The 27,173-nt window shown below is 36.5% G+C and overlaps 1 protein-coding gene across 17 annotated transcripts in view; it reads right to left on the reverse strand.

Annotated features, from left to right (window-relative positions):
* Positions 1–27,173, reverse strand: part of SORBS2 (sorbin and SH3 domain containing 2) — a 221,056-nt gene that overhangs the window by 95,732 nt on the left and 98,151 nt on the right. For 11 of the 17 annotated variants that reach the window (XM_014786268.2, XM_014786267.2, XM_087418377.1 and 8 more), the window contains exons 3-4: positions 7,362–7,411; positions 2,531–2,623 (exon numbers count right to left, since the gene is read on the reverse strand). The exons of 1 other annotated variant lie outside the window; for it this stretch is intronic. In XM_014786268.2, coding sequence (XP_014641754.1) covers positions 2,531–2,623; positions 7,362–7,371 — 103 coding nt within the window. In that variant the 5' untranslated portion in view covers positions 7,372–7,411. Of the gene's footprint in view, positions 1–2,530; positions 2,691–7,361; positions 7,412–21,103; positions 21,351–27,173 lie in introns of those variants that run through there. 5 more of the 17 variants (XM_014786274.2, XM_014786271.2, XM_087418384.1 and 2 more) reach the window with 4 other exon arrangements.

Here is a 27,173-nt window from a genome sequence, read left to right on the forward strand (position 1 = left end):
GGGCTCAAATTTTTTTAAGAATTAATTTAAATATATTAGTTAAATTCAAGTCAACTAATTGACTGCCTACTGTGTTTCTAAGTACTGTGATAAGACTGTTCATTTATTTTCTTCATTTACCTTCCTTTAATTCTGACAAATCCTTGTGAGTTTGGGAAATGATTAAATTCTCAGAGAGGTAGGAAAATGACAAACAAATCTTTTCTTTTTTGGGAAAGGAAACTTGAGGTACTAACAGACGAATTTTCCTAAGGGTGGAAAACATGTAGGTGGTGTTGGCAGGACCCTGTCTCTTGGCACAGCCGTCTGGTCACCAGGTCATACCACCCTTATCAATGCTACCTTAGACGGCCAAGTGTTTTTGGTAAAATAAATGTACTTCAAAAAGGCTAGTTGTGTCTCTACAGTCATTGATGTGTTCTAGCTTAGGCTGAAAACATCACTGTGTGCTATGAATTGTCCAGTGGGACTTCACTTCTGGTAAAAGGAAAAGAGGAGGACTCATTTAGGGGACAAATAGCTGATGACTAGCAGCTCACACTGACTTTCTGATCTGAGGGTGGAGAGAGGGAGGCTTAGAACCTTGTGTGGAGGTAGTCTTTTACTTAAAGGCTGTTCCATTTTAACAATATCTAATGTAATAAATATTTATTAATCCTCTTTTGATTCACAAAAAGACACTGTGTCAAATAAATTCCTATGAAGGCAACCATATAATGTGATTAGGCATAAAAAGAGGCTGATTTCTTTCTTCAAAATGTAATTAAAACTTCTTTGAAAAAGGGATCATACCTTATGTGTCTAATTAATACAAAAGAGATCTATTTTTAATGTAACAATTAAATCCAAAATTCAAGGGACCTTGTTCACGAGAAATCTTACTCCTAGTGATATAAAATTTAAAATGGTCCAGAGCCAGTACGTATTATTATTGATGAAGATTATTTCATATTCCTAAAGTATTAAATCTTTTCTATTATTTTGATTCTGAAGCGTTAAATATTTTCTATTAAGTTGAGTGATACGAAATTGCTGATATTCTAATTTTGACTCTCCAAAATGGCCATCTCTAGTTCAATCTAATATTATTCCTTTAGTGGTTACTTTTATAAATAATAACAATTTGACATTATTGAATCAGTATCACATTCGCTAGCGCATCAATGGTCCACATCTGAGTAGCTTGAGCTAGAATTTTGCTTGGTTGAAATGTCAATGATATTCACAGTACAGGCATTCCAATTACGTGACGGCCCTGGACTTTATTTTATGTATTTTGTAATTTCTTTCATTCTCATTTCCCTCAGATATCCAATGTAAACACATTTGTAGTTTTTCTAACATTTTTCCTGGTCGTACACTCATGAGCAAAAATGTACAAATACATATATAGAGAGATTTTTTTTAACCAAACTGAGATCATACTTGCATTTTTTTAACTTAATATATTATGAAACCACCTGGCCCGGCATTTAAACTTGGACATTGAAATCCATTTGTGGATTGGAGGTGGTGGGCAGGAGTGGAATTCTCCACTTGGAAGCTTGTTCTTTCCTCAATAAAGCTGTGTAGTTTAGGATCAAGCGGCTTTAAAGCCAAAGACATCCTGAGTATTTAACTAACTACTAAATATATGTGAGGTAAAGACACTGATTTGCACAGTGAAAAATTAAAATTATTTAAACACTCTCCATCCCCTTTCCACTTCTGCTCCAAGACCCATAAATATTATAAATAAAAAAACAAGGAACCTCCAACTAACCAACCAACAATCAAACCAACCAACCAACCAACCGGTCACCAAAAGGTATGGATATATTTCAGGGTCTGGAGACACTGCGGTTGAAATCATGACAGACATTTATTATAAAGAGACCCACCTCAGTTGAGGCTGAAATATCACACTCCCAATAAATTTCTGGAGTATGTTTATACCTGTGGGTGCATGTTAATCTTAATTGGACCTAGATGTTTAAAAATATATATTAGAAGGGTCTTTGCTAATTGGATTAAAGGAAGGTTTAAGGTCTCTTTCAAAACTAATATTCTGTGATTCTGTTTGCAACATTTGGCAAAGAAGCAAATTAATAAAGATTCAGTTTCTTGCAAATCCCTCTTCCTGACCCACTGTGCCCCCACTGCCCGACAGTTTTTAGGTAAAAACAACAATAGCATCTATGAGCTATCTTAATTAAATATTATATTCCTTTAGTTCATGAGATACAAAAACTTAAATAGCTGTTAACACTTGCAGTTACTCAACACATTTTTGGCAAGTGACTGTTGTTTTTAATTAGATTTTTAAAATGTTTTCTACAAGATATCAGTTTCCTTTGGCTTTTTTATTTTTAGAACAAAAACAGTCAGAAGGGGTAGGCGCTATTCTAGAGGCAAGAAAAATAAGAACTCGTGGGGCATTAGAAAGGTATTTACAGCTCCTCTCATCATCCAAACAAGATAATTCTGGAGAGAGATAAAGGTCAGATAAAGCCGGTCAAGTGTGACATTCTGTGAGTTAGCGATATTATACCTGCAGCCAATAGGTTTGGAGAACTCTGAACTCTCTTCACAGATGTTAATGTAACAGACATGGCGGCACGTTTGCGAGCACACCCACCGCTATCTGGAAGCAAAAAAATGACATAGCAGAGGCCACAGCAAAGGAGAAAGCACATGCATTATCATGCATTTTAAGTGAAATGTGCCAGACATCCATGAGAAAGATGAACAGTCAGAATTAGTAACGGTGGAATACATCTGCAAGTTTCACACCCACCCCAAACTAAAACAAACAAAACGAAACAAAAAACCAGGGGTCTGTTTTAGAAATAGATGCCAATGCTTTAGTAAAAAATCAGATTTTATACTTAACATTTTATGATTTTTTGTGAATGAAAACACAAGTGTAGAATTCAACTTTGTTCATACCATTTAAATTCAACTATTAAATTTATAAGCAATGTAACTAGCTTTTAGAGTTATGGGTAACTTACATTTCAGGATTAAGAGCTATGGTATAATATACTTTTGTATCCATCATTTAGGTTTTACTGTATTCTGGCTATTATGATTCCTGAAGATAGCTTGAAGCACCACTTGAAGTAAAAGTTATTAACTAATATAAGCGTGATATATTTCATATATAGGATTCATAAAGAAACACACAGCATTATGGAAATTCTATGTCTTCCCATAGCTATTAGTTACGGAAATAATTATCCTAATTGAAATCAAAGACAATATTGATATGTACAGTATTGAAATGACCAAGTTTAAAAAAATTAGTTTTTATACTTTTAAACAATATGGATGTGATGATCTAGATATTTACACTTATGCAAATCACAACACGAAGCAAAATAAGTGAAAATGCATCAGCTATTTTAATGTGATAGGAGAAGTTTAGAGTAATAAAACTTCTAAAATTGGATGGTTAATGTTCTATTTACGAACAGATTCCAATTCCATTCCCACATTCCTTTGTGTATGGAATGTGCAATAAATAGTTTTGCTCATTCCCCTGGAACCAAAACAACTTAAATTTAATCCTTTTTGAAAGTCATAACAAGAAAGACAAATAATATAACCACTAATATGATAACATAATCATTATATATTGCCACATGTTATTATTTTTTTCTTTTTCTTTATTTCTTAAGGAAAAGTATCCACTTTGTTTATTGGACGTGAGGGAATTTAAGAGTAGTTGGAAGTTTAATTTGAATTAAGTATTGGTAAAATCACAAGCAGAATAGTTCTCATATCAAAATATAATTTCTTAAATATATGTTTAAAATAGCAATTTCCTGATGCAGATAATAACTAAAACAGAAAAATGAAACAACATAAGAAAGTAAGTCAAATAATCAAAGACTATAAATCAGAGATCAAATATACAAAGACATAAATGGTAGAAACATACAACTAAAGATATCCTCAAGAGGGGTACCAGTAGGATTTTAGCAAACTCTGCAAACTGAAAATAGCATCAAGGGATGAGTGTTTCTGATAAAATGGAGGTAATGTTGTTGGATATGCCCTATATAGTAGCTATTGATGGTCTAAAAGGGTTGTGTAGTCAAGGGTGTTGAAAGTGTATACTGGTGGCTCTCTAAGAGATTTTATTTTCTAGTTCTTTTAATTCTGCACATGTGAAAACAAGAACAGAGACAAAAAGGGAAAATTTCAGAATGAGGAGATCCAGCAACACTGGTTAAACCCATGGTTCCCAAACTATGTGCTGAGGCGCCCCAGGCTACCTCAGTGGATTCACAAAGGTTTGGGGGGAAAGTTCACATTTTTGAGGAAAACACAGTGATATCTATCAGACACTGCGTGAAGTACTAGCCTGAGGTAGTTCCCAATTTCAACATAATAGATTATACTATCTTCCTTTAAATGATGTCACGTCTTTAAAAAGCTGAGTTTTTGGTGATTGCTGTAACAAAAAGCCAGTACCCTGTGAAAACAATTTTGGATCAGTAAATGGGGGTGGTGATGTACAATCTACTTCCAAGTTCTGAGACGTTTTGCAGTGCCCAATAAGCACACACATTCCCGTAGTAAGTAACTGTGGTTATAATGAATGAAATAAAGCGATTATTTTTTCAGTTTAAGTGTATTATTTTTTCAAATTGCTTCTGAGTTGATGGAACATAAATACTTGTTAAGTTGTTTGCACCTAACTACTTAATAAATAGAACTGTTAGGTATTTCTTTTGGCTTGAGAGCATGGTGAAAATTTACTAAGATATCTTGGCACTGTAAACCAAGAAAGTGTGGGAACCTCTGGGTTAAATAATTTCTGTATTCTAAGTCACTCTAAGACTTTGATAAAATGAATAGAGAATCTGCCTTTATTAAAATTTAATGAAAAGCTTAATTTGAAAAGTTGAGGCATTCGTGAACTTGCTGGAACAGAGAAATCTATTATATTCTGTTTCTACTTATTTACGTGTTGATACTTTCTGCTATTTCTTGAAGATATTTTTAAGATCTCAAAATGAGGATGCTATCTTGCATACTTTAGGTCATCCTGAAGAATCCTAATGCTACTCTCACCTGCACACTCTTTAATGACCTGCACACTCTTCCACTCAGCTGCAAGACTCGTGGAAGCTGTTTCTGCGGCTGGAAAACATTCATATGGGTAAATCACATTCAATGAATTATTCTGTGTCTTTCTCTCTTTATTCTCTTCCACAGCTAAAATCGCCTTAGAAAATAATGGGTCACAAATTCTAAGAGTGGAAATATTGCATGTCTGTATTTTAGATATTTTAGGATGAAAAATGAATCACATTTCCCTTGGCTTATTTATTATGTATTTGACTAAAAACAAAAAGCTGATGTAAAGTAATCTTTTTTAACCTTAGTGACTGACACATGGACATTCAAACAGTGATATATATCCTTAATGATTGGCCGGTAGATAATGAAAACCAATTTTATTTATTAGATACTTAGGAACTAATTTCTACTTCATTTTGTAGATATAAGACAATGCTGTCTTCAACTTCCTACAGCAATATTTATATATATATTTTTAAACAGTATGTTTTTATAGCAACATTATAGTATTACATTGGAATTTTAAACAGTGTTCCAGTCACTTCTAATCAATTTTGTATGTGTAAATCTGAATATCATATTTTATATGCATATATATGTGTAAATTCACCCATACAAGCCAAATAACTATGCCAATTACTATTCTATATAGAGCCAACCTCATTCCTTTAAATGAGAGGATGCTTTAGAGGGTTATATTCATGCTGCTAGAGCAGTAACTTGGCTCAAGTACCCCAGAGACCTACCTAAACAAATTTACAAATTTCTATTTGCCTACTTAGCCATTAGGGATTCAATTCTATGACTAGAAAGATTAATTATTGAATGCATTGTACATGAATATGATATATTTAGTATAATCACATATTTTACCTCTGTCATAATAGGGTTATAATAAATAGGAAAATCAGCACTCCACAAAATGCAGGATATTGGGAAGTTATGTTCAACTTGAGTTGAGAAGATGCCTCAGAACAATTAGTCAATATAACTTCCACATGTGGACATTCTCCTGGAAGGACTGCAGTTTCACAACATGACTTGTCCTCGTTCGGCTGCGGGCTCTCTATTCTATTTGCTTTCTCCAATCTCCTTTGCCTAATAATATTTCTTCTTTCATTTTCCATATCTGACTCTCACATCTCCATTGTTCAAATGCCTTTACTTGGTTCATTTCCAGGGTTATAACTTCTCTTGATTTCTAAGCCTTCCTTGTATCTTTTGATTGTCTCCAATAACCTTGCCTTGTCTGTTGCTCTACACACCTACAAGTTGACTGCATTGCCAGGGGCCAGCTGACCTAGAGTTCTCTGAGGTCAGTTAGAGCAGGCTTCTGCTAAGGGGCAGCCGCAGAATCACGGGGAGCGGGGCATGTCTCTACACTTGATCTCGGGATTAGATACTGGTTCTTAACTAGTGGTTGCCAACCCTCCTTCGAGGCACTTTGATAACAAGAGACAGCAAAAAGACAACCAGCTTGATGTGAGAAAATATCTTGGACCATCCTCTCTCCTTTGCCATGGGGTGACTGGCTAACACGACTTCCCAGTGATCGCTTGTGGATAGGAAACAGTATTCTTTAAACACGTTACAAAATTTCAGTGATAAAGTTGTTGTCCAGAATTATTCAATACTGAATACAAAAATTTCAGGGGGGAAAAAGGTGAAAAAATGAGCTAAAACATTTCTACTATGGAAAAAAATTTCATATGTACATAGCATGTATCACAAACACTTTTATTATTCATCTGTATACAGTTCAGAATTCAGAGACATCAGTGTCAAGCTATTTGGAGATATTGTTCTCACATCTAAAAATATAATGCTTATAACTTTATGTGTATTGTGTCTATGAATTAATTAAGCTGATTTTGTATGAAGCTCTGGCACTCAATCTGCTGACTTTGTCAACATAAAGTATTTACAGAATGGGGAATTTTACTATTTTCTACTAGAGCAACTTGCCTATGAATTTAGCCTATTTTAAGTGAGACATTTCAAATGTATACATCAAATGACATGCTACGTCTTCCTAGGGTTTATAGGAGTTAATTTCAAGATATGATTACAGAAAAAAGGAGTAAGAGTAGACAGCAAAACAGACAACTCTACTTTTGATAGCTATAAGATTGGAGCACAAAGACAAAGAAATCAAGTAATGAATTTAGGCTATCTAATCAGAAACTCAGCATCACATTTAGGATCAGCAGAGGGCTAAACTAATGATTTAGGGCCAAGATGATTTTTAGAGAGCAAGGCTAAAGAGTTTAAAACTAATGGAGACAGCATACCTGTATTCATTTTGACCTTGGAGGGTTTGTTATTAAAGTCTTCAGTTTTCCTGTAGAAAAAAAATGATGTATTAATTTGTTCACTAGTATGTGGAACAAAATATCACGAAAGTGTGTTTTTGTTTTTGTCTTGTTTTTGGTGTACCTGTGAGTTAATATCACATTATCATTAGTCTTATTTATTTATTTATTTTTTTGTGAGGAAGATCGGCCCTGAGCTAACATCTGCCAACCCTCCTCTTTTTGCCGAGGAAGACTTGGCCCTAGGCTAACATCCATGCCCATCTTCCTCTACTTTATATGGGACGCCGCCACAGCATAGCTTGCCAAGCGGTGTGTTGGTGCTCGCCCACGATCCGAACCAGCGAACCCCGGGCCGCCGCAGCGGAGTGCTCACACTTAACCGCTTGCCCCCCCATGCCGGCCCCTCATTAGTCTTATTTAAATCAAGGTTTAATGAAGTGGGCAGAATTTATAATTCTATTCAAGTTAAATTTCAATTATCATTGGGCCTATGATCATAAACAAAAACTTAACGTTTTTGTTTAATGGTGACCATTAATGGATGAAAATGGAGAGGAGTTTTCACTGTTAAAAACTAAATTTCTTTCACAAACATTCAAACTAACAGTTTTCGTTCTCTAAGACTGAAAGGATCGTTAGTTGTTAAGTGTCCTCTTTCAGAATTTTAAATGGTACCCTGGTACTTTGAAATTATTACCTTACATTATTCAATTTATTTTATTTGAAATCAGTACATTATTCAATTTATGTTACATTACTCAATTTATTATATTCAATTTATTACTGGATCAATTTATTACTGGGGAACATTTAATGTATTTAATGTGTATTTCAAGGAAGATGAGATTCACCTATTTTTTTTAAGACGCAGGAAATAAATGGTTACTACAAAACCTATTTCTATTTCAGTATCAGATACTGTGCTTTTTCCCAATGAAGTGTTTGACGTATGACAATTGAGATTAATTCATTAGAAATGGCTGGTGGATGGTGCTTCTTGTAGAAAAAAGTTTTTTTAATATTGTGTGTTATTTTATGACGTGAGATGACTTAGTTCTTTCCCTGGTATTCCCTTAGCCCATTTTTAGAGTTTCTTATTTACCTCTACCCTAAGACCAAAGACGAAGGACATGCTCCCACAAGAAACAAACCTTCTAAGAGTGAGAGCGCTCTGGAAGAGATGCTTTACCCCAGCCCTTTGGTCTTTGCTCCTGGGTAGGGCCTATTGTTAGATGAATGTGAACTTCACCAATACAACATATTCAGTTTCCATGTATGTGAGCACTCTAATAGCTGATAATTTTAAAAATTTTGTTTATACTTTATGGACCAGTAGGGATAGGGTTGAAATGAAATCATCTGCCATGATCTGTCAAGAAAGACTTTTTTGATAAACACATTTTTCTGCAGTCTGTTAAAAGAGCACCAAATGATCTTCCTGCTTTTTTGTCTTATTCTGCCAGGGTTTTTGCCGTCTCCTCCTTTCTGACCATCTCTCCTGTCCTCATGTGTTCTGCTCTATTCATCATCCATCGCTTTCTTTCAATACGGCCATTGAAGTTCATCTCTTAGAGAAAGGCTAGTTTTGCTCATTATATCCGTGAAATTCCGATAATAAAATCAAAATGTGAACACTAGCTAAATATAATGATACCTATCTTCTCTCCCAGCCTGGGGGGATAAATAGTGAAATAAAATAGCATGAAAATAAATTCACTTAAATGATATGAGATGTAATCATGAGCCAAGAGGAGAAAAAAATATTTTAATGCCTAGATTGAATTAGTAATAGCTTGGTACTCAATAAGTACTAAAGCAATGAATATATAGAATGAATAAAATCACAGTACTGATATTCACCCCAATTTATTTTGTGGAGCTATAAACTGGAAACAATACAGATGATGTCCTTGTTATGTAGTGTTTTTGGAACATCTGATTGTGTTCAACGTCATGTTCGTGGCTCTCCTCCCTGGAACAATACTGCAGTGTAGAAGAAGAAGGGCAGGCACAATGCTTAGAGCTGCCATGCCCACTACTGGAAGAGTTACCACAATATTACAGCGGATTTTACAGTAAAATTTCACAGGCCAATTGACTTCCAAAAGTGATTGAGGGAAACTTGGTTATGATGAATCTTATCTCTTATTTTTTAGTGTATACAACTAAAGAGGCACATTTCTACACACACGTCTTTAGAATACGCAGAAAAATGAGGTGCATTGCTGAGAAACTCTACTGAAGAGATGCCAAGGAAGCCAGGGAAGAAGGCAGTAGTCGGTGCAGGAGCCTTGAGAAAGCTCCATCAAACATACTTATTTTAATCTCTCAGGAGCAAAACTCGTAATAGGTTATCCTTAAATGGACAAAATAAATGGAAAAGAAAAGCCTCAAGGGAGGTCTGTGACCAAGAGGCAAATGCTAAAACAAGAAGGAATAAACAGACTGCAGAAAACCAGGACTGTGAGGACATTCCCCAAATTCTACTTGATCGCTGTTCTTCAGAACACTCTGTATTTAAAACTGTTTTAAGTTTTAAAACTGAATGACCAAGACAGTGTTTGGGCTGGAACAATACTGCTTGATTAAGAAAACATCAAACAGAAGGAAGGTTAACTCTCACAACACAAAACTTGCCAATATAAAATAATGATGTTTCTATACCAAGTTAGAGGACTTATTATCAGCATTTGTTGTTTGAATTCAAACGCAGATGTTTACAAAATATCTGACACTCAAAAAGGAAAATAGGATTCACAGGAACAAAGAAAGGCGCCACAAATCCTTGAGCTTTTCATCTTTAAAGTGATGTATCCTGTTACTTATAAGTGTGATTTGTGAGGTTTTTAAATTTTGCATTGTTTTAGGTGTCAAAATGTGAAATGACTAACTTCCTAATCAGGCAAGACATTTTTCAAGCTGTTAAAAGAAGAGCCACAGTGATTGAGTTCTCCAGAAGAACCTGAAACCAAAAGGCTTCTTGGGTGACTAATAAAAATGCATGATTCTATTTCCATTATTTGTATGAAAGCCATTAACGAATCCACAACTGAGAACTCTCTTTAGACAATTTAAACTAAAGTGAATCTAATCTCTTTTGTTCTGTCCTGAAAAAGTGTCTTTGATTGTGCTTACATAACAAGCACAGATTATTCTGGAGAGCATCAAATTCCTAGAGTGTTTCCATGCACTAAAAGAGACAATACTTCAAGTAGTCTCTTAAATTGAAATTGAACGAGGGCCAAGACTATGAAAATTGACCGTAAATGCAGACTACCTTGAACTTCAGCAGATAATCCACAGAGCAAGGAACTGTCTGTGCATTAGAGTGCCAAAATGATTTTCAACAGGTGGTGTGGAGCTGTATTTACTTAAGTTCAGTTCTTGCCAAAGTTTTATATAAAAAGCAACTTTATATGTGTCCTAATTTGTGTATAGCAATGGGCTTGTTTTTCTTATGGGTCGGAGTAGCCTTCTTTCCTAATATGCATATGGCAATAGACTGCGTTGGCTGTTCATTCATGGACAACAACATCACTTTGTGTCTATAGTCTTTTAATTCTGCTTGAATTTCTTTCAATTATCAGACATCCCATTTTCTTTTTTATGGATCAGAGCAGCCTTTATTCCCAACATCCATATGACAATAGATTGGGCAATTTAACTTTTGAATGAAAGTCCTAAGAAGATGTTAGATTATTTTTTCATAGGCACCAACATGACTTTGTGCCTATAATCTTGTAATTCTGCTGGAATTCTTTTATCAGGCTTCCCCTTCTGAAGAGGAGCAGAGGCAAAATCCTTTCCTCAATTTTGGCCAAGAATTCTCTGCAAGTCATTTTATTTTTGTAGACTTGAATTTAAGCACCAAGGCCATCTATAAAATTATAGGACAAATTTTTAACTCAGTTAATATGAGGAGCTGCCCAAAAGACTTTTCCATGGAATAATTTTAATCCAGTAAATTGCTAGAGTTATTTTGAAATTAATCAATTCACAGTTCATATATTATTCAGAAGAAAGGACACAGAGACAGTCTAAAGGGCAGGAAAACATTGAGGGATGTTAGACTTGGTTAGATATATTTTAAATGCAAGAATAAAAATATGATGCATATTAAGGTTATGCACCAGATTTTAACCTGAATTTGCTTTGAAATGGGATCTTCATACCACTCTTTCTGGATAAACTACCCTTACTAGTCAATGCATCTCTCTCTCTCTCTGTCTCTCTCCCAGTCTCTCTCTTTCTGTCTCTGACTGTGGTAGGATTAGAAGTATTCATATATGCCAAAGGATATCACTGTTCAATTATAGTCAAATGACTTAATTTAGGTTGTTGACATTTATCTTTATCTTTTCTAATGTATCAATATGCTGCTTTGAAATTTTCAAGGGAAATACTCCAAGTAGTTTATTGTGTCCTTTACAGTCCCTGAGTTTAGAAACATAAGGATCCACCTGAACCCCTTTTCTGAATGGTTTCTCTGAAATGACAGCCAGTATATGATGCCAACTCAGAGACTCCTTTGCCTCTGAGTGGGTGGTACCAATCATCACAGCCAATAGTGAGGGCATGGTTGACCACGCTCAGGCTCCATATAAGGACTCTAACTTCCTCCCAACATCCCTGAGCTAATGGTGACTGAAGATGGGTCCTTAGTATCCAGAAGCCAAACTACTCACAGTATTTATACATGAATGCTAGGCCAGAGCACAGTCAACATCACTTCTAGGAATAAGGAGAAATCGTTACCATGAATAGTGAAGAACAAAAGAACACAAGGCCATTGATTATTCTCATAAGAATATACAAAGTGTTCTTTTGAATTATACCAAATTTCCTGATACCTGGAAAATTTTCCTGAAAAAGAGCACCATATGTTTTTCAAGGAAACTAGCAATTTTCCTTTTGAGATTTTACAATGCAAGCTAGTCAAAATACTTACAGATTTTTCCTAAAGACTATACTGGTTAGAAGAAGTCATTCGCCTGGTAGATAATTCTCTTTCTGATGCTATTCCAAAGGCTCAGAGTCTGTGAATCACTCTCTTATTTCACTATAAAAGAATGCTGATTTCTTTTTTCATTAAATGGTCATGTGATTTAATATTGCTCTGGTATCCTACTTTCATTGTATCTTTTACTTTTATGTCATAATACTTAAGAATGTTTATAGCTTACACCTAAGTACTTACAAATGCATCTTATTTCCTAAGATAGTCATTTGTTCAATTTGATAGGACAGTATTAGAAAAATTCCATTGGCTTCTATTATGTAAATCAAAAGCCAAATGTATTCCTAAGGAAAATAAACCAGATCCCTAATGTGGGTCTGGTGAGTCAGGCGCATTATCAAAGAGAAACGTGAAGAATTAATGAGTATAGGAACAACATGTTATAGGTGAACTGAACAGTGTTGGAAGGATAGATCTTGGAGTCAGGAAGACCTGGATTCAAATCTCAATTCTGCCTATTTCTAGCCATCTAAACAATTTATACCAATGTCATTATCATCTTCTTCAGCAGTAGCAACAGCAGCAAGAGCAGACCTATCTCCCTCCCTGACTGCAGCAAACCATCCCCTAACCCATAAACCGGCATAATTCCCATTCACTTATATTGCAAACATTTTGAGGTGGACCTTTATCTTTGACTGAGTCTTGGGAAAATAATCTAGACTTTCCTGCAAATATGCGGGACATTATTTTATTGCTTTAGATTGAAGTGAGCCACCATGGTTTTAGGTCGATTTGTATGTCTTTTCCCATCTCACAATTATCTCACCCCCAACTTAGCAACGTGCTGGAATTGAAAAGGAATCCTGCTTTCCAGGAAGCTTTCTTTCTTCCTTAAACAGAGCCTTCTTTTAGCTGAGATTTCTTCCCCGCACTTTGCATGAACAAGAGGAGACAGTCCTAAAGAAATAGTTGAATCAAATGCTTGCCTCCTACCCCAGCTAAGTCCCTACCACTGAGCTTAAGGGAAAGTGACATTGAAAGGTTTTGACAATTAGCCTTTTAAGAAACCTTTTCCATTACCTTTGACAGCTCATAGCCCAAAGTGATGGTTGGAGGAAAGAGATGTCTATAAAATGTCCTATAAAGAATTGTGTGACAAATTGCAGTGATAACATTCTGATGACAGCTATTCCTGAAAGCATCTCCCCTTCCTTCTACCATTATACAGAGTACCATAAATTTCTATTTTGAGGAGCAAATCTTTCATCTTTTTAAAGAACCATTTACTTCTTCCTTTCTGATTTGGAAGAAGTAAAACTCTATATTTGCAGATGATATGATACTATGTATACAAAAACCCAACAGAGTCCAACAAAAAACTGTTAAAACTGATAAATTCAGTCAAGTTGCAGGATACAAAATCAATATGCAAAAATCAGTTGCATTTCTATATGCTAATAAAATATCAGAAAGAGAAATTAAGAAAACAATCTCATTTATAATTGCATCAAAAAGAATAAAATATCTAGGAATAAATTTAACCAAGGAGGTGAAAGATCTATACACTGAAAACTATAAGACATTGATGAAAGAAATGGAAGAAGACACAAATAAATAGAAAGATATTCCATGTTCATGAAATTAGAAGAATTAATATTGTTAAAATCTCCATAACACTCAAAACAATCTACAGATTCGATGCAATCCCTATCTAAATTTCAATGGCATTTTTCATAGTAATAAAACAAACAATCCTAAAATTCATATGGAACTACAAAAGACCCTGAATAGCCAAAGCAATCCTGAGAAAGAATAACAAAGCTGGAGACATCACACTTCCCGATTTCAAACTCTATTACAAAGCTATAGCAAGGAAAAGAATATGGTGACTATAGTTAATAACACTGTATTGTATAATGGAAATTTGCTAAGAGACTAGAACTTAAAGGTTCTCACACACACACACACAAAGATTAATATGTGAGGTGATGGATGTGTTAATTAACTTGATGAGGGGAATCCTTTCACAATGTATGCATATGTCAAATCATGATGATGTACACTTTAAATATCTTACAATTTTATATGTTAATTATACCTCCTATAAAGTTGAAATTAAAAAATGTTAATAAATACTTATGTTCAATGTAAAAAAAATTGAAAATAAAAGAACAATTCAAAAAATTTTTGAGCTTTAAGTTTCCCCCTACTTTTAATTTTAAAACTTTTCATTTTATTTTATTTATTTTATTTTATTTTTTTTTTACATTTATTTTTTTTTTATTGCAGTAACATTGGTTTATAACATTGCAAAAATTTCAGGTGTACATCATTGTACTTCTATTTCTGCATGGACTACATCATGTTCACCACCAAAATACTAATTACAACCCATCACCACACACATGTACCGAATTATCCCTTTCACCCTCCCCTCCCACCTTCCCCTCTGGTAACCACCAATCCAATCTCTGTCCCTATGTGTTTGTTTATTGTTGTTATTATCTACTACTTAATGAAGGAAATCATACGGTATTTGGCCTTCTCCCTCTGACTTATTTCACTTTGCATTACACCCTCAATGTCCATCCATGTTGTCACAAATGGCTGGATTTCGTCATTTCTTATGGCTGAGTAGTATTCCATTGTGTATATATACCACAGCTTCTTTATCCATTCGTCCCTTGATGGGCACTTAGGTTGCTTCCAAGTCTTGGCTATTGTGAATAAGGCTGCAATGAACACAGGGGTGCATGTACCTTTGCAAATTGGTGTTTTCAAGTTCTTTGGATAAATACCCAACAGTGGAATAGCTGGATCATATGGTAGTTCTATCCTTGATTTTTGAGGAATCTCCATACTGTTTTCCATAGTGGCTGCACCAGTTTGCACTCCCACCAGCAGTGTATGAGAGTTCCCTTCTCTCCACATCCTCTCCAACACATGTTGTTTCCTGTCTTGTTAATTATAGCCATTCTGACGGGCGTGAGGTGATATCTCATTGTAGTTTTGATTTGCATTTCCCTGATAGTTAGTGATTTTGAACATCTTTTCATGTGTCTGTTGGCCATCTGTATATCTTCTTTGGAGAAATGTCTGTTCAGGTCTTTTGCCCATTTTTAATTGGGTTGGTAGTTTTTGTTGTTGAGTTGCATGAGTTCTTTATATATTTTGGAGATTAAGCCCTTATCAGATGTATGGTTTGCAAATATCTTCTCCCAATTGTTAGGTTGTCTTTTCGTTTTGTTGATGGTTTCCTTTGCTGTGCAGAAGCTTTTTAGTTTGATGTAGTCCCATTTGTTTATTTTTTCTATTGTTTCTCTTGCCCGGTCAGATGTGGTGTTTGAAAAGATGTTGCTAAGACCAATGTCGAAGAGCGTACTGCCTATGATTTCTTCTAGAACTTTCACAGTTTCAGGTCTTACATTCAAGTCTTTAATCCATTTGGAGTTAATTTTTGTGTATGGTGTAAGGTAAGGATCTACTTTCATTTTTGTCCATATGGCTATCCAGTTTTCCCAACACCATTTGTTGAAGAGACTTTCTTTTCCCCATTGTATGTTCTTGGCTCCTTTGTCAAAGATTAGCTGTCCATAGATGTGTGGGTTTATTTCTGGGCTTTCGATTCTATTCCATTGATCTGTGTGTCTGTTTTTGTGCCAGTACCATGCTGTTTTGGTTACTATAGCTTTGTAGTATATTTTGATATCAGGGAGTGTGATACCTCCAGCTTTGTTCTTTTTTCTCAGGATTCCTTTAGCTATTCGGGGTCTTTTGTTGTTCCATATGAATTTTAGGATTCTTTGTTCTATTTCTGTGAAAAATGTTGTTGGAACTTTGATAGGGATTGCATTGAATCTATAGATGGCTTTAGGAAGTATGGACATCTTAACTATGTTAATTCTTCCAATCCAAGAGCACGGAATATCTTTCCATTTCTTTGTGTCTTCTTCAATTTCTTTCAGAAATGTTTTATAGTTTTCGGTGTACAGATCTTTTACCTCTTTGGTTAAATTTATTCCTAGGTATTTTATTCTTTTTGTTGCAATTGTAAATGGGATGGTATTCTTAATTTCTCTTTCTGCTACTTCATTGTTAGTGTACAGAAATGCAACTGATTTTTGTATGTTGATTTTGTATCCTGCAACTTTACCATATTCGTTTATTACTTCTAAAAGTTTTCTGGTGGATTCTTTAGGGTTTTCTATATATAAAATCATGTCATCTGCAAATAGTGACAGTTTCACTTCTTCCTTTCCAATTTGGATCCCTTTTATTTCTTTCTCTTGCCTGATTGCTCTGGCTAGGACTTCCAATACTATGTTAAATAGGAGTGGTGACAGTGGGCATCCTTGTCTGGTTCCTGTTCTTAGAGGGATAGCTTTCAGTTTTTCACCATTGAGGATGATATTAGCTGTGGGTTTCTCATATATGGTCTTTATTATGTTGAGGTACTTTCCTTCTATACCCATTTTATTCAGAGTTTTTATCATAAATGGATGCTGGATCTTGTCAAATGCTTTCTCTGCATCTATTGAGATGATCATGTGATTTTTGTTCTTCATTTTATTAATGTGGTGTATTACGTTGATTGATTTGCGAATGTTAAACCATCCCTGCATCCCTGGAATAAATCCCACTTGATCATGGTGTATAATCTTTTTAACGTATTGTTGTATGCGATTTGCTAGTATTTTGTTGAGGATTTTCGCATCGATGTTCATCAGTGATATTGGCCTGTAATTTTCTTTTTTTGTGTTGTCCTTGTCTGGTTTTGGTATCAGGGTAATGTCAGCTTCGTAGAATGAGTTAGGGAGCTTCCCCCCCTCCTCAATTTTTTGGAAGAGTTTGAGAAGGATAGGTATTAAGTCTTCTTTGAATGTTTGGTAGAATTCACCAGGGAAGCCGTCTGGTCTTGGACTTTTATTTTTGGGGAGGTTTTTGATTACTGTTTCGATCTCCTTACTGGTGATTGGTCTATTCAAATTCTCCACTTCTTCTTGATCCAGTTTTGGAAGGTTGTATGATTCTAAGCATTTATCCATTTCTTCCAGATTGTCGAATTGGTTGGCATATAGTTTTTCATAGTATTCTCTTATAATCTTTTGTATTTCTGAGGTGTCTGTTGTAACCTCTCCTCTTTCATTTCTGATTTTACTTATTTGTGCCTTCTCTGTTTTTTTCTTGGTGAGTCTAGCTAAAGGTTTGTCTATTTTGTTGATCTTTTCAAAGAACCAGCTCTTGGTTTTATTAATTTTTTCTATTGTTTTTTTCGTCTCTATTTCATTTATTTCTGCTCTGATTTTTATTATTTCCCTTCTTCTACTGATTTTGGGCTTTGTTTGTTCTTCTTTTTCCAGTTCCTTTAGGTGCATTTTTAGATTGTTTATTTGAGATTTTTCTTGTTTGTTGAGATAGGCCTGTATGGCTATAAACTTCCCTCTTAGAACCGCTTTTGCTGTATCCCATAAATTCTGGCATGTCGTATTTTCATTTTCGTTTGTCTCCAGGTATTTTTTTATTTCTTCTTTGATTTCTTCGTTAACCCAGTCGTTGTTCAGTAGCATTTTGTTTAATCTCCATGTATTTGTGGCTTTTCTGATTTTCTTCCTATAGTTGATTTCTAGTTTCATACCGTTGTGGTCAGAAAAGATGCTTGGTATTATTTCAATCTTCTTAAATTTATGGAGACTTGTTTTGTGGCCTATTATGTGATCAATCTTGGAGAATGTTCCATGTGCATTTGAAAAGAACGTGTATTCTTCGGTTTTTGGATGGAATGCTATGTATATATCTACTAGGTCCATCTGTTCTAAGGTGTCGTTTCAGGCCAATGTTTCCTTATTGATCTTCTGTTTGGATGATCTATCTGTTGGTGTAAGTGGAGTGTTAAAGTCCCCTACTATTATTGTGTTACTGTCTATTTCTGTTTTTATGTCTGTTAATAATTGCTTTATATATTTAGGTGCACCTACATTGGGTGCGTAGATATTTACAAGTGTTATATCCTCTTGTTGGATTGTTCCCTTGATCATTATGTAATGCCCTTCTTTGTCTCTTTTTACAGTTTTTGTTTTAAAGTCTATTTTGTCTGATATGAGTACTGCTACCCCAGCTTTCTTTTCATTGCCATTTGCGTGGAGTATCTTTTTCCATCACTTCACTTTCAGTTTGTGAGTGTCTTTAGGTCTGAAGTGTGTCTCTTGTATGCAGCATATATATGGGTCTTGTTTTTTTATCCAGTCAGCCACCCTATGCCTTTTAATTGGGGCATTTAGTCCATTGACGTTTAAAGTAGCTATTGATAAGTATGTACTTACTGCCATTTTTAACTTTTTTATTTTTTTCCTCAGTGTTTAAGTAGTCCTTCTCTGTTCCTTACTTCTTCTATACAGAATTGATGGTCACTTTAGTTTGACCTCTGTCTGAAAGCTGTACTCTTTAACTACCCTCCTCCCTCCTTTTATGTTTTTGATATCATATCTAACCTCTTTTTTGTGTATTTGTATCCATTACGTTCTAATCATTGAAATAGATAATTTTTCCTATTTGTGGTCTTCTCTTTTCCCCTTAAATCAGTCCCTTTAACATTTCTTGTAACACTGGTTTCTTGGTGACAAACTCCTTTAATTTTTGCTTATCTGGGAAAATTTTGATCTCTCCTTCCATTTTGAACGATAACCTTGCAGGGTAGAGTATTCTTGGCTGTAAGTTTTTTCCTTTTAGCACTTTAAATATATCGTGCCATTCTCTTCTAGCCTGTAAGGTTTCTGCTGAGAAGTCAGCTGATAGCCTTATGGGGTTTCCTTTGTATGTAACTTGACATTCTCTTGCGGCTTTTAGGATTCTCTCTTTATCTTTAATTCTGGACATTTTGATTATGATGTGTCTTGGTGTGGGCCTCTTTGGGTTTATCTTGTTTGGGGCTCTCTGTGCCTCCTGTACCTGGATGTCTGTTTCCTTCCTTAGGTTAGGGAAGTTTTCATCTATTATTTCTTGAAATAGATTCTCTGCCCCCTTGTCTCGCTCTTCTCCTTCCGGGACACCTATAACACGGATGTTAGTGCGCTTGATGTTGTCCCAGAGGTCCCTTAGACTGTCCTCACTCTTTTTAATTCTTTTCTCTTTTACCTGTTCACCTTGGGTAATTTCTTCTAGTCTTTCTTCCAGCTCACTGATCCGTTCTTCTGTATCCTCTACTCTGCTTTTGAGTCCCTCTAATGAGTTTTTCATTTCCAGTATTGTATTCTTCATTTCTGATTGGTTCTTTTTATATCTTCCATTTCTTTGTTGACATTCTCACTGAGTTCATCTATTCTTCTCCCCAGATCAGTGAGCATCCTTAACACTCTTAGTTTGAACTCTCTGTCAGGTAGGTTGCTCATTTCTGTTTCACTTAGTTCCTTTTCTGGGGTTTTGTCCTGTTCCCTTACTTGGAATGTATTCTTTTGCCTCCTCATTTTGCCTCTTTCCCTGTGCTTGTGTCTACGTATTAGGTAGGTCAGCTACGTCTCCTGCTCTTGGATAGGTGACCTTATGTAAGTGATGGCTTAGGAGGCTTCCAGTGTGCTTCCCTCAGTTCTCAATGTTCCAGGGTGGCCCCTATGTGGGCTACGTGTGTCCTTCTATTGTGGCCTGTTAGCTCTCCCTATAGGCGCCCAGGGAGGCTGAGTTATGCTCCTGGCCAGCTGTTGTAATGCTCAGCTGCTTGTAGTTGTTGTGGGCCCTTCAGTCTCTTTATCAGGTGTGGGGAGCCCCAGCACAGTTGGCTGTAAGTTCTAATACCACATTTGTGTTGCAGTATTTCTTTTAAGTGAGTAGGCCCCCAGTGTGGCAGGTTGTTAGGCTCAGGGCCTTAGAATTGCTGTAAACCTCTAGCCTATTAGGTCTCTTGTCAGCTCTCTGAGGATTGCAGCTGGCTGGGGCTGGCCTCAGGCACAGGAGCACCCAATTGTTTCAGGCTTTGGAAGGTGGGGCAAACCTCCTATGTGGGTCTTTGAGAAGCACAAGTCTTCTGCAGCTGACAAGCCCTGCCGCCCAGAGGTCCACACACACAGTCAACACAGTCCTGCCCCGTGTGAGCACCCCGACCTCCCCAAGCGGACCCAGTCTCTCCACGGCAGGAGCCCCACACACTCCGCCACCACCCCACACTCTCCACCCGCTCCTTGTGCACACCCTGCCCAGCTCAAGTCAGCTCAGTTGCCAGGCTGCAGAAAATCCAGTCACCAATCTATGTAGGCCCACACATTGCCTGAGGGCTTGTTGTTAGGTGGGGCCAGTCTCTAGGGTGGGCTGCCTGCCTTGGCTGAGCTGGATTAAATCGGTGCTCTAGCGGGTGGAGCAGACCCTGGGCTAGCACGTCTCAGGGAAAACTCCAATGGCGTCTGTGTCAGCACGCTCACACCAGGCCACAACAATGGCCGCCGCCAATGTCCCAGTCCCTGGAGAGGTCTCACCCCTCACCGAGATGCACTCAGGGCCTATTAGGTGAGTCTCTTGTCACCAAAGCAGTGTGCACCTTTCTATCTGGTGATTTTAGGATGCTTTCTGGAACGGGTGAGTTTGTGCGTGGGCCCTTTAAGAGCCAGTTTTAGTTTCTTTGTGAACCGGGTTTTCTGGGGGTGCTCCCCAATGCTTTAGTAGCAGGCAAGGTCAGATATTATGCCACTGGTGTCGATTGTGCTGGGTCCACAAAATGCCCACAGTGGGGGTGCTCCCCGGCTCAGGGCCCCGCGCCTCCAGGGAGGCTGCGTACCTGTGAGCTGCTCCCGGCGGCCGTGACGCTGGCGGCTTGTGAAGGCGGCGTTTTCCTCTCCGGAAGGGAGTCTCTGCCTCTTCCACCCCAGTTAGGATTGTCCGTTGTTGCAGGAGTTCCTCTCATCCAGTTTTCAGTTCTGTCTCAGGGGTAATTTTTCCACGAGTAGTTGTAAATTGGCTGTGTCCACGGGAGGAGGTGAGTTCAGAGTCTGCCTACGCCGCCATCTTGACTCCGCCTCCTAAAACTTTTCATTTTAATTTTTATAGATTGGTATTACAAATCATCTGATATAAAAGGAAATTTTGTAAGATCGTTTAGTTTTGCATATATTATACTTAAAGTGGAAGCAAACATTCAATGCTGTGGTAGGAATAGAGAAGTATCATTTTATGTGTGTTTTATTTTTTAAATTCCAACTTCTGAGAAGGACCTTAGAGCAATCATCTGGTTTTTGAGATTCGGCATTTGAGGATAAGAGAAATGACTGCTCCAAGATCAAACAGTTAACAAGGTGACACTCAAAAGTGGCTTAGCTCTCCTGACTGTTGGCAAAGAACAGGCATCTCCCTTTAAGGCATCTTAAAATGTCATTTGCAATCAAGATAATTCCCCTCAACACATTACAGTTAATTACAATACCTTACATTAAGCATAGTGCTTAATTAAGTGGTGAATCACACGTGGCAGGGTTTAGAGGCAAGAAGGAAATATCAGGAGAAAGTGTGGTAGAAGGCTAAACTGGATGATGAATAAATAATGGCTTTTAACACAGGACCATATATTTATTCCTCTAAGACTAATACGGAAACAATGGTTGCTTATGAGAAGGATTCCTTTTGCCCAATTACTGCACAAGTCCAAATGGAAAGCTTTATTTAGATTAAGCCCAGACCAATAGTTATTGCTACTTTTTCAGAAAACCTTAGAATTTTAAGTTAATGTTTATTTTAACCTATTTCCATGGCAATGTTATTTTATGAAATGACTACAGTTAAATAATTCTGCTTATTGTTAATTGACTATTAAAGAAACAGTCATATTTTTCTTCTGTTTAAGCACACGTGCTTCCTGAACACCTGAAACAATGTTTATATAGCTTAGCAATGTCAAAAGCTGTCGTATACTGCCAGTATTAATATAAACTTGTGTTTGTAAATGTCTCAGATATGAAATGATGAAACTCTACTTGCTACGTGGAATTTGAAATGTAGGGGGACAATGGTAGAAATTTGCTCCAATTTGGTCTTTTAGTCTTAAAATTTAAACACTACTTCTCTTTCAAAGTTTATCTAGAATGAAAATGTATCTTATATCATTTCACATACATCTTAAGGTAACTGGACTAATTTTAGAAAATCCAAGGGAGAAAATAATGGGCCAATGAGGGAAAATACTAATTTTGAATAAATTAAAATCTGAAACTTCTAGTATTTTTGCTGAAGAGTGGACAGTTTATGACACTATTCATTTGAATCCAATGAAAATGGGTAATATAGTTATCTTCTATTTTCATTGTTAAAATTATTTATTTCTGATATCAGGAATGGAATATTATTATTATCATTTATTTACTGCTGTTCCTTTGGCGTGTAAGAAAGGGTCACTAGATTTTAGCAAGAAATTTGGCACAATTCTTTATGACATCTCTATGTTCTAAATGTAAAAGTGTTAGGTGTAATCATAGATGAATGAAAAATCATTTTCAGGAATGCCTATCTGGCTGTGTGTCTTCAACATTTTTATTTTGAGGAAAAATAAGGTAGCATGGTTATCAATTCTACAGAAGGCATGCACACAAGAGAACAGATAATAAGTAGAAAGACACATTACCTTGACAGGCTGAATTAAAATTTAACAGGGATAAATATGAAGTCCTGTAATTTGGCTAACCCAAATCATTTCATGATGAGGTTGAAGAGACTGACTTTTCAAAACTCGATCTGAAATAAGTCTAGAGGCTTTAGTGTACTGTGAGCTCAGTGTGATATAGTTGTTTAAAAGTAAATTAAATCAATATATAAATGAACAGTGGTTGTATACGTCAAGAAAGATAATGATCCCACTTTTACAGCCAGGTTGGGGCCTCCTTGCCTCTACTTAAAAATGTCCTCCTTTGGGGCCGGCCAGGTGGTGCAGTGGTTAAGTGCGCACTCTTCGCTGCCGCGGCCTGGGGTTTTCAGGTTCGGATCCTGGGAGCGCACCGATGCACCACTCATCAAGCCACGCTGTGGCGGCGTCCCATATAAAGTAGAGGAAGATACGCATGGATGTTAGCCCAGGGCCAATCTTCCTTGGCAAAAAAAAGAGGAGGATTGGCATCAGACGTTAGCTCAGGGCTGATCTTCCCCACACACACACAAAAAAAATGTCCTCCTTTTGTGTTTGTCCATGAACCACCCTGGCATGGATGTGAGTCTCTCACCAGGCTTTAGAGGTTGTCACTGAAGGCTGAAGGGAGGTTAGGTGAGGCCACCGAGTGATTTGGTGGAAAGACTATAATGAGCTGCCAGGTGAATGTTAGCAGCAGTAAGAAAAATTATTCACATGTACTTTGGTTTTTTTTTTTTTTTTCCATCTCAGGGAAATCATCCTAGTGGCTCTTAGGAGTAATGCTCTCAAATAATCCACATTTATGCTTTGCATAGACAGTAAGACAGATGGATAACAGTTGTAACGAGAAGTTTCAACATTCCCTTAAGATACACCTGAATTTAAGAAACATGATATTCAAATGACACAGTTTCTCAATGCTGGGTTTTTAACAATCTGGTTTACAACTCTCATCAGAAAGAACGTAAACAAGTTCATCCTAGAACTAAGTGCTTTAAGACTCTTGAATTATATAACAAAATGGGGGTTGATATCTCCTGCCCTTTTATTTAGCAAAATGCCAACCCAAATGACCTCACTTTTGGTCCTTGACCCAACCCACATGTTTCCAGCATTCTTCATTTTTAATACCTAATATAGTCCTTCATACTCTGCCACTATTTAGAGCTAAATATTGCACTCAATCCACCAAAAATAGGCAAAGAAAACAACATACAAATTTATACTTAAATTACACATTGGAGAACAGTGAAACTTACTTGAACAAAGATTTGGTTATTTCATAACACCCTTACTTATTTGACATGGTGGCTACATCTAGAAATGGTTGGAACACTCTTTAAGATAATTGTTGGGCATATTTTAACATATGTAGTTAAATCTTATTTGATCTGCTCTTTATCAGTCTTTTTTTCCCCTTTTTATCTATGAAAACAAGTTCTCCTTCTTCCTCTTATCCTGGACTTTTGCTGCTCTTTGAAATGCAGAAAGGATTTCATATTGACTTCCCAACTGCATGAGAACATGAAATCTTTTAGGTCAGGCTGGTCTCACCTCCAGGGTGGGCTGTGGTACGGGGTCACCTTACAGACCCACCCTGAGCTTTGTGTTCACGTGGAATCTTCTGTGCGACCTCAGGTCCACAAGTGGAGACTGTGTCTGCCTGGACATCCCATGACAAAAATCTGACACTCATTGACTTCCATATCGTTTCTTCTTTTTTAATCGTGAGTAAAAGCATTTCCTCATTCCTGATGCAGCCTTTGGTAATGGAAACCCAGGAACCTTGGTGTGACCATGTGCCATTGTACTGATTCTAGCAAACGCATTTGTGGGGAACAATCACTTTTCTATGATACATAGAAAATTTCTAATATGAACTCATTATTGTTGGGATGTTGGCTGTCTGCCCTTCCTGTGTCAGGGTTAAGGGTGAGAAAATGTAGTTCATATTGGAAGGAAGCAAAAAGTAATGGATAGGCCAAAAAGTTAGCAGTTTTCTTTTTTGTGGGAGTGGCCACTTCAGAAATATGCATATACACCCATCAACAGCCAGTAAGTACCAGAGTTAGGATACAACAACCCAGGTTTCAGGGAACTTTCGAGTCCATGCTCGACATTCCATTATATTCTTCATTGTATTAAAGCGTGTTTCAGTATTTGGGGCCAGCCCGGTGGTGTAGCAGTTAAGTTCATGCACTCTACTTCGGCGGCCCGGGGTTCGCAGGTTCAGATCCTGGGCATGGACCGATGCACTGCTTGTCAAGCCATGCTGTGGCAGCATCCCATATAAATTAGCAGAAGATGGGCATGGATGTTAGCCCAGGACCAATCTTCCTCAGCAAAAAAAGGAGGATTGGCAACGGATGTTAGCTCAGGGCTGATCTTCCTCACACACACAAAAAAAGTGTGTGTCAGTATTAAATCTTATGTGTGAATGTGTGCTTGGGAAAATCACTTCACTTCTTTGGGCCTGAGCTTTTTAACTTATAAAATGAAAAGCTTGTTTTAATATTCAAAAGCGCATAAGGTCCTTTTGTGGTCTGAAATTTTCCCAAATCCAAATCCAAGAAGGGTATATTTAGTACACTAATATTTATTGAACTTTTACGTGCAAACTAATATGCTTACTGACATGATTGTACATGATATCAAGCAAATCTAACTGGAAGTCAATATTTTAATGACTTATTTACATATTAAAATTCAGAAGAAAGAGACTTTTAAAGATCCATATTTCCGATAGCATCAGGATGAGGTGGATTTGTATTAACACAAGTCCAAGTCTGTCTTCATAGCTGCCAAGTTTACCTGGGACCTCATTGCCAGAAATGAGACCAATGGAATTGTCTCTATATAACATGTCTTCTCATATTATCTCAAGTGCCTTTCCACTGAGATTATCAATTTAAGATTTCATCTTCCCTAAAATAATATCCATTTTACAAATCTATACCAAAACAATTTTTATAAAAATAAACTTCAATTTATAAATTATCATCACCTTTTAAAAGCTTTTTTTAATCATGGGTGGTGTGGTGATGGTAGGGACATTGCAGGTGACAAGAATCATTGATCTTCTTTGTTTTCCATTAGTGTTTGCAGTAGAGAAGGCCTTCAAAACAGATAAGTCATGAAGGCAATTTCACATTCCAAAAGTTACATTCTTTTGCATATCTCATATTTCAAAGAGTAAAGTCTATTGACCTTTGAGGAGACCAAAGGCTAAAAGATCTAAGCACACTGTGTTCCAAACAAATATTTTCATTACATTTTCTTACTGGCTGAATTAGTCATGTCATCACTTGCTGAATTACAATAGCACGGGAAGGACAATGACATTTCAAGGGTTTTTTCATGTGAATGATTGCTGTTACATGCTTTGGTTACTGTGGAAAAAAATTGGTATCGGTCTCACAAAAAATTGCCAAAGTCTTATGACCCACAAAAATTTCAATCAGCCTGTTCCCCTTTTCAGAAGTTTTGGAATTAGAATATTTACTTAACATAACTTATGATTCAAAATACTTGGCTATTTGTAAGGCAACTATGTGATAAATGTACCATTAATTTTAAGTAATTGAGAAAGACAATCAAATTAGGGAGAAGTATGAATTGTGGAATGTTTGTGAGGAAACAATTTGTTTTCTTTCAAAAATATAGATTAACTCTAGGTCCAGGAAATAATGCCAAAAATGAGTCCTTCAAGGGTCCTATTTTAAAGAATACATAAGAATGATTTGTACCTATGACGTCAATTTACATGTAGTAAATCTTTCAAAAAAGATTTATTTTATGTAGTTTAAGTATTTATGCTAGTATTTTGCTTAAAAACCCAACTTTTAATACCATCAAAAGTATACAGCAGCCTAGACCCTCATCGAATTATCCCACTTTCTAAATTGGTACGTCTAAGTTACAATTCAAATATAATTCATATGTATTTCCCAATTTATGCTGAGCTCATGATAGTCCCTTCTCCTCAAACCTCACCCCATTTTTCCAGGATTCCCTACCTCGGAGAATGGCATCCATCATTCATTCATTATTTAATTCGTTAACTCATTAATCAAACATTTTGAGAGCCAGGCATTGTATAAGCAGAACCCGGCATTTACTCTTGACACTTCCTCTCCCTCAACTCTGTATGTTTTGAGAAGTAAAACAAGAGATATTTAGCTCTGGAAAACACAATATGCCTCTACCTCGGCCCCACAGTTCATTTGGCCAAGAGATT

The sequence above is a fragment of the Ceratotherium simum genome, chromosome 28 (assembly GCF_057802395.1).
Source record: "Ceratotherium simum simum isolate JZ-2026a chromosome 28, ASM5780239v1, whole genome shotgun sequence".
Classification (NCBI taxonomy): domain Eukaryota; kingdom Metazoa; phylum Chordata; class Mammalia; order Perissodactyla; family Rhinocerotidae; genus Ceratotherium; species Ceratotherium simum.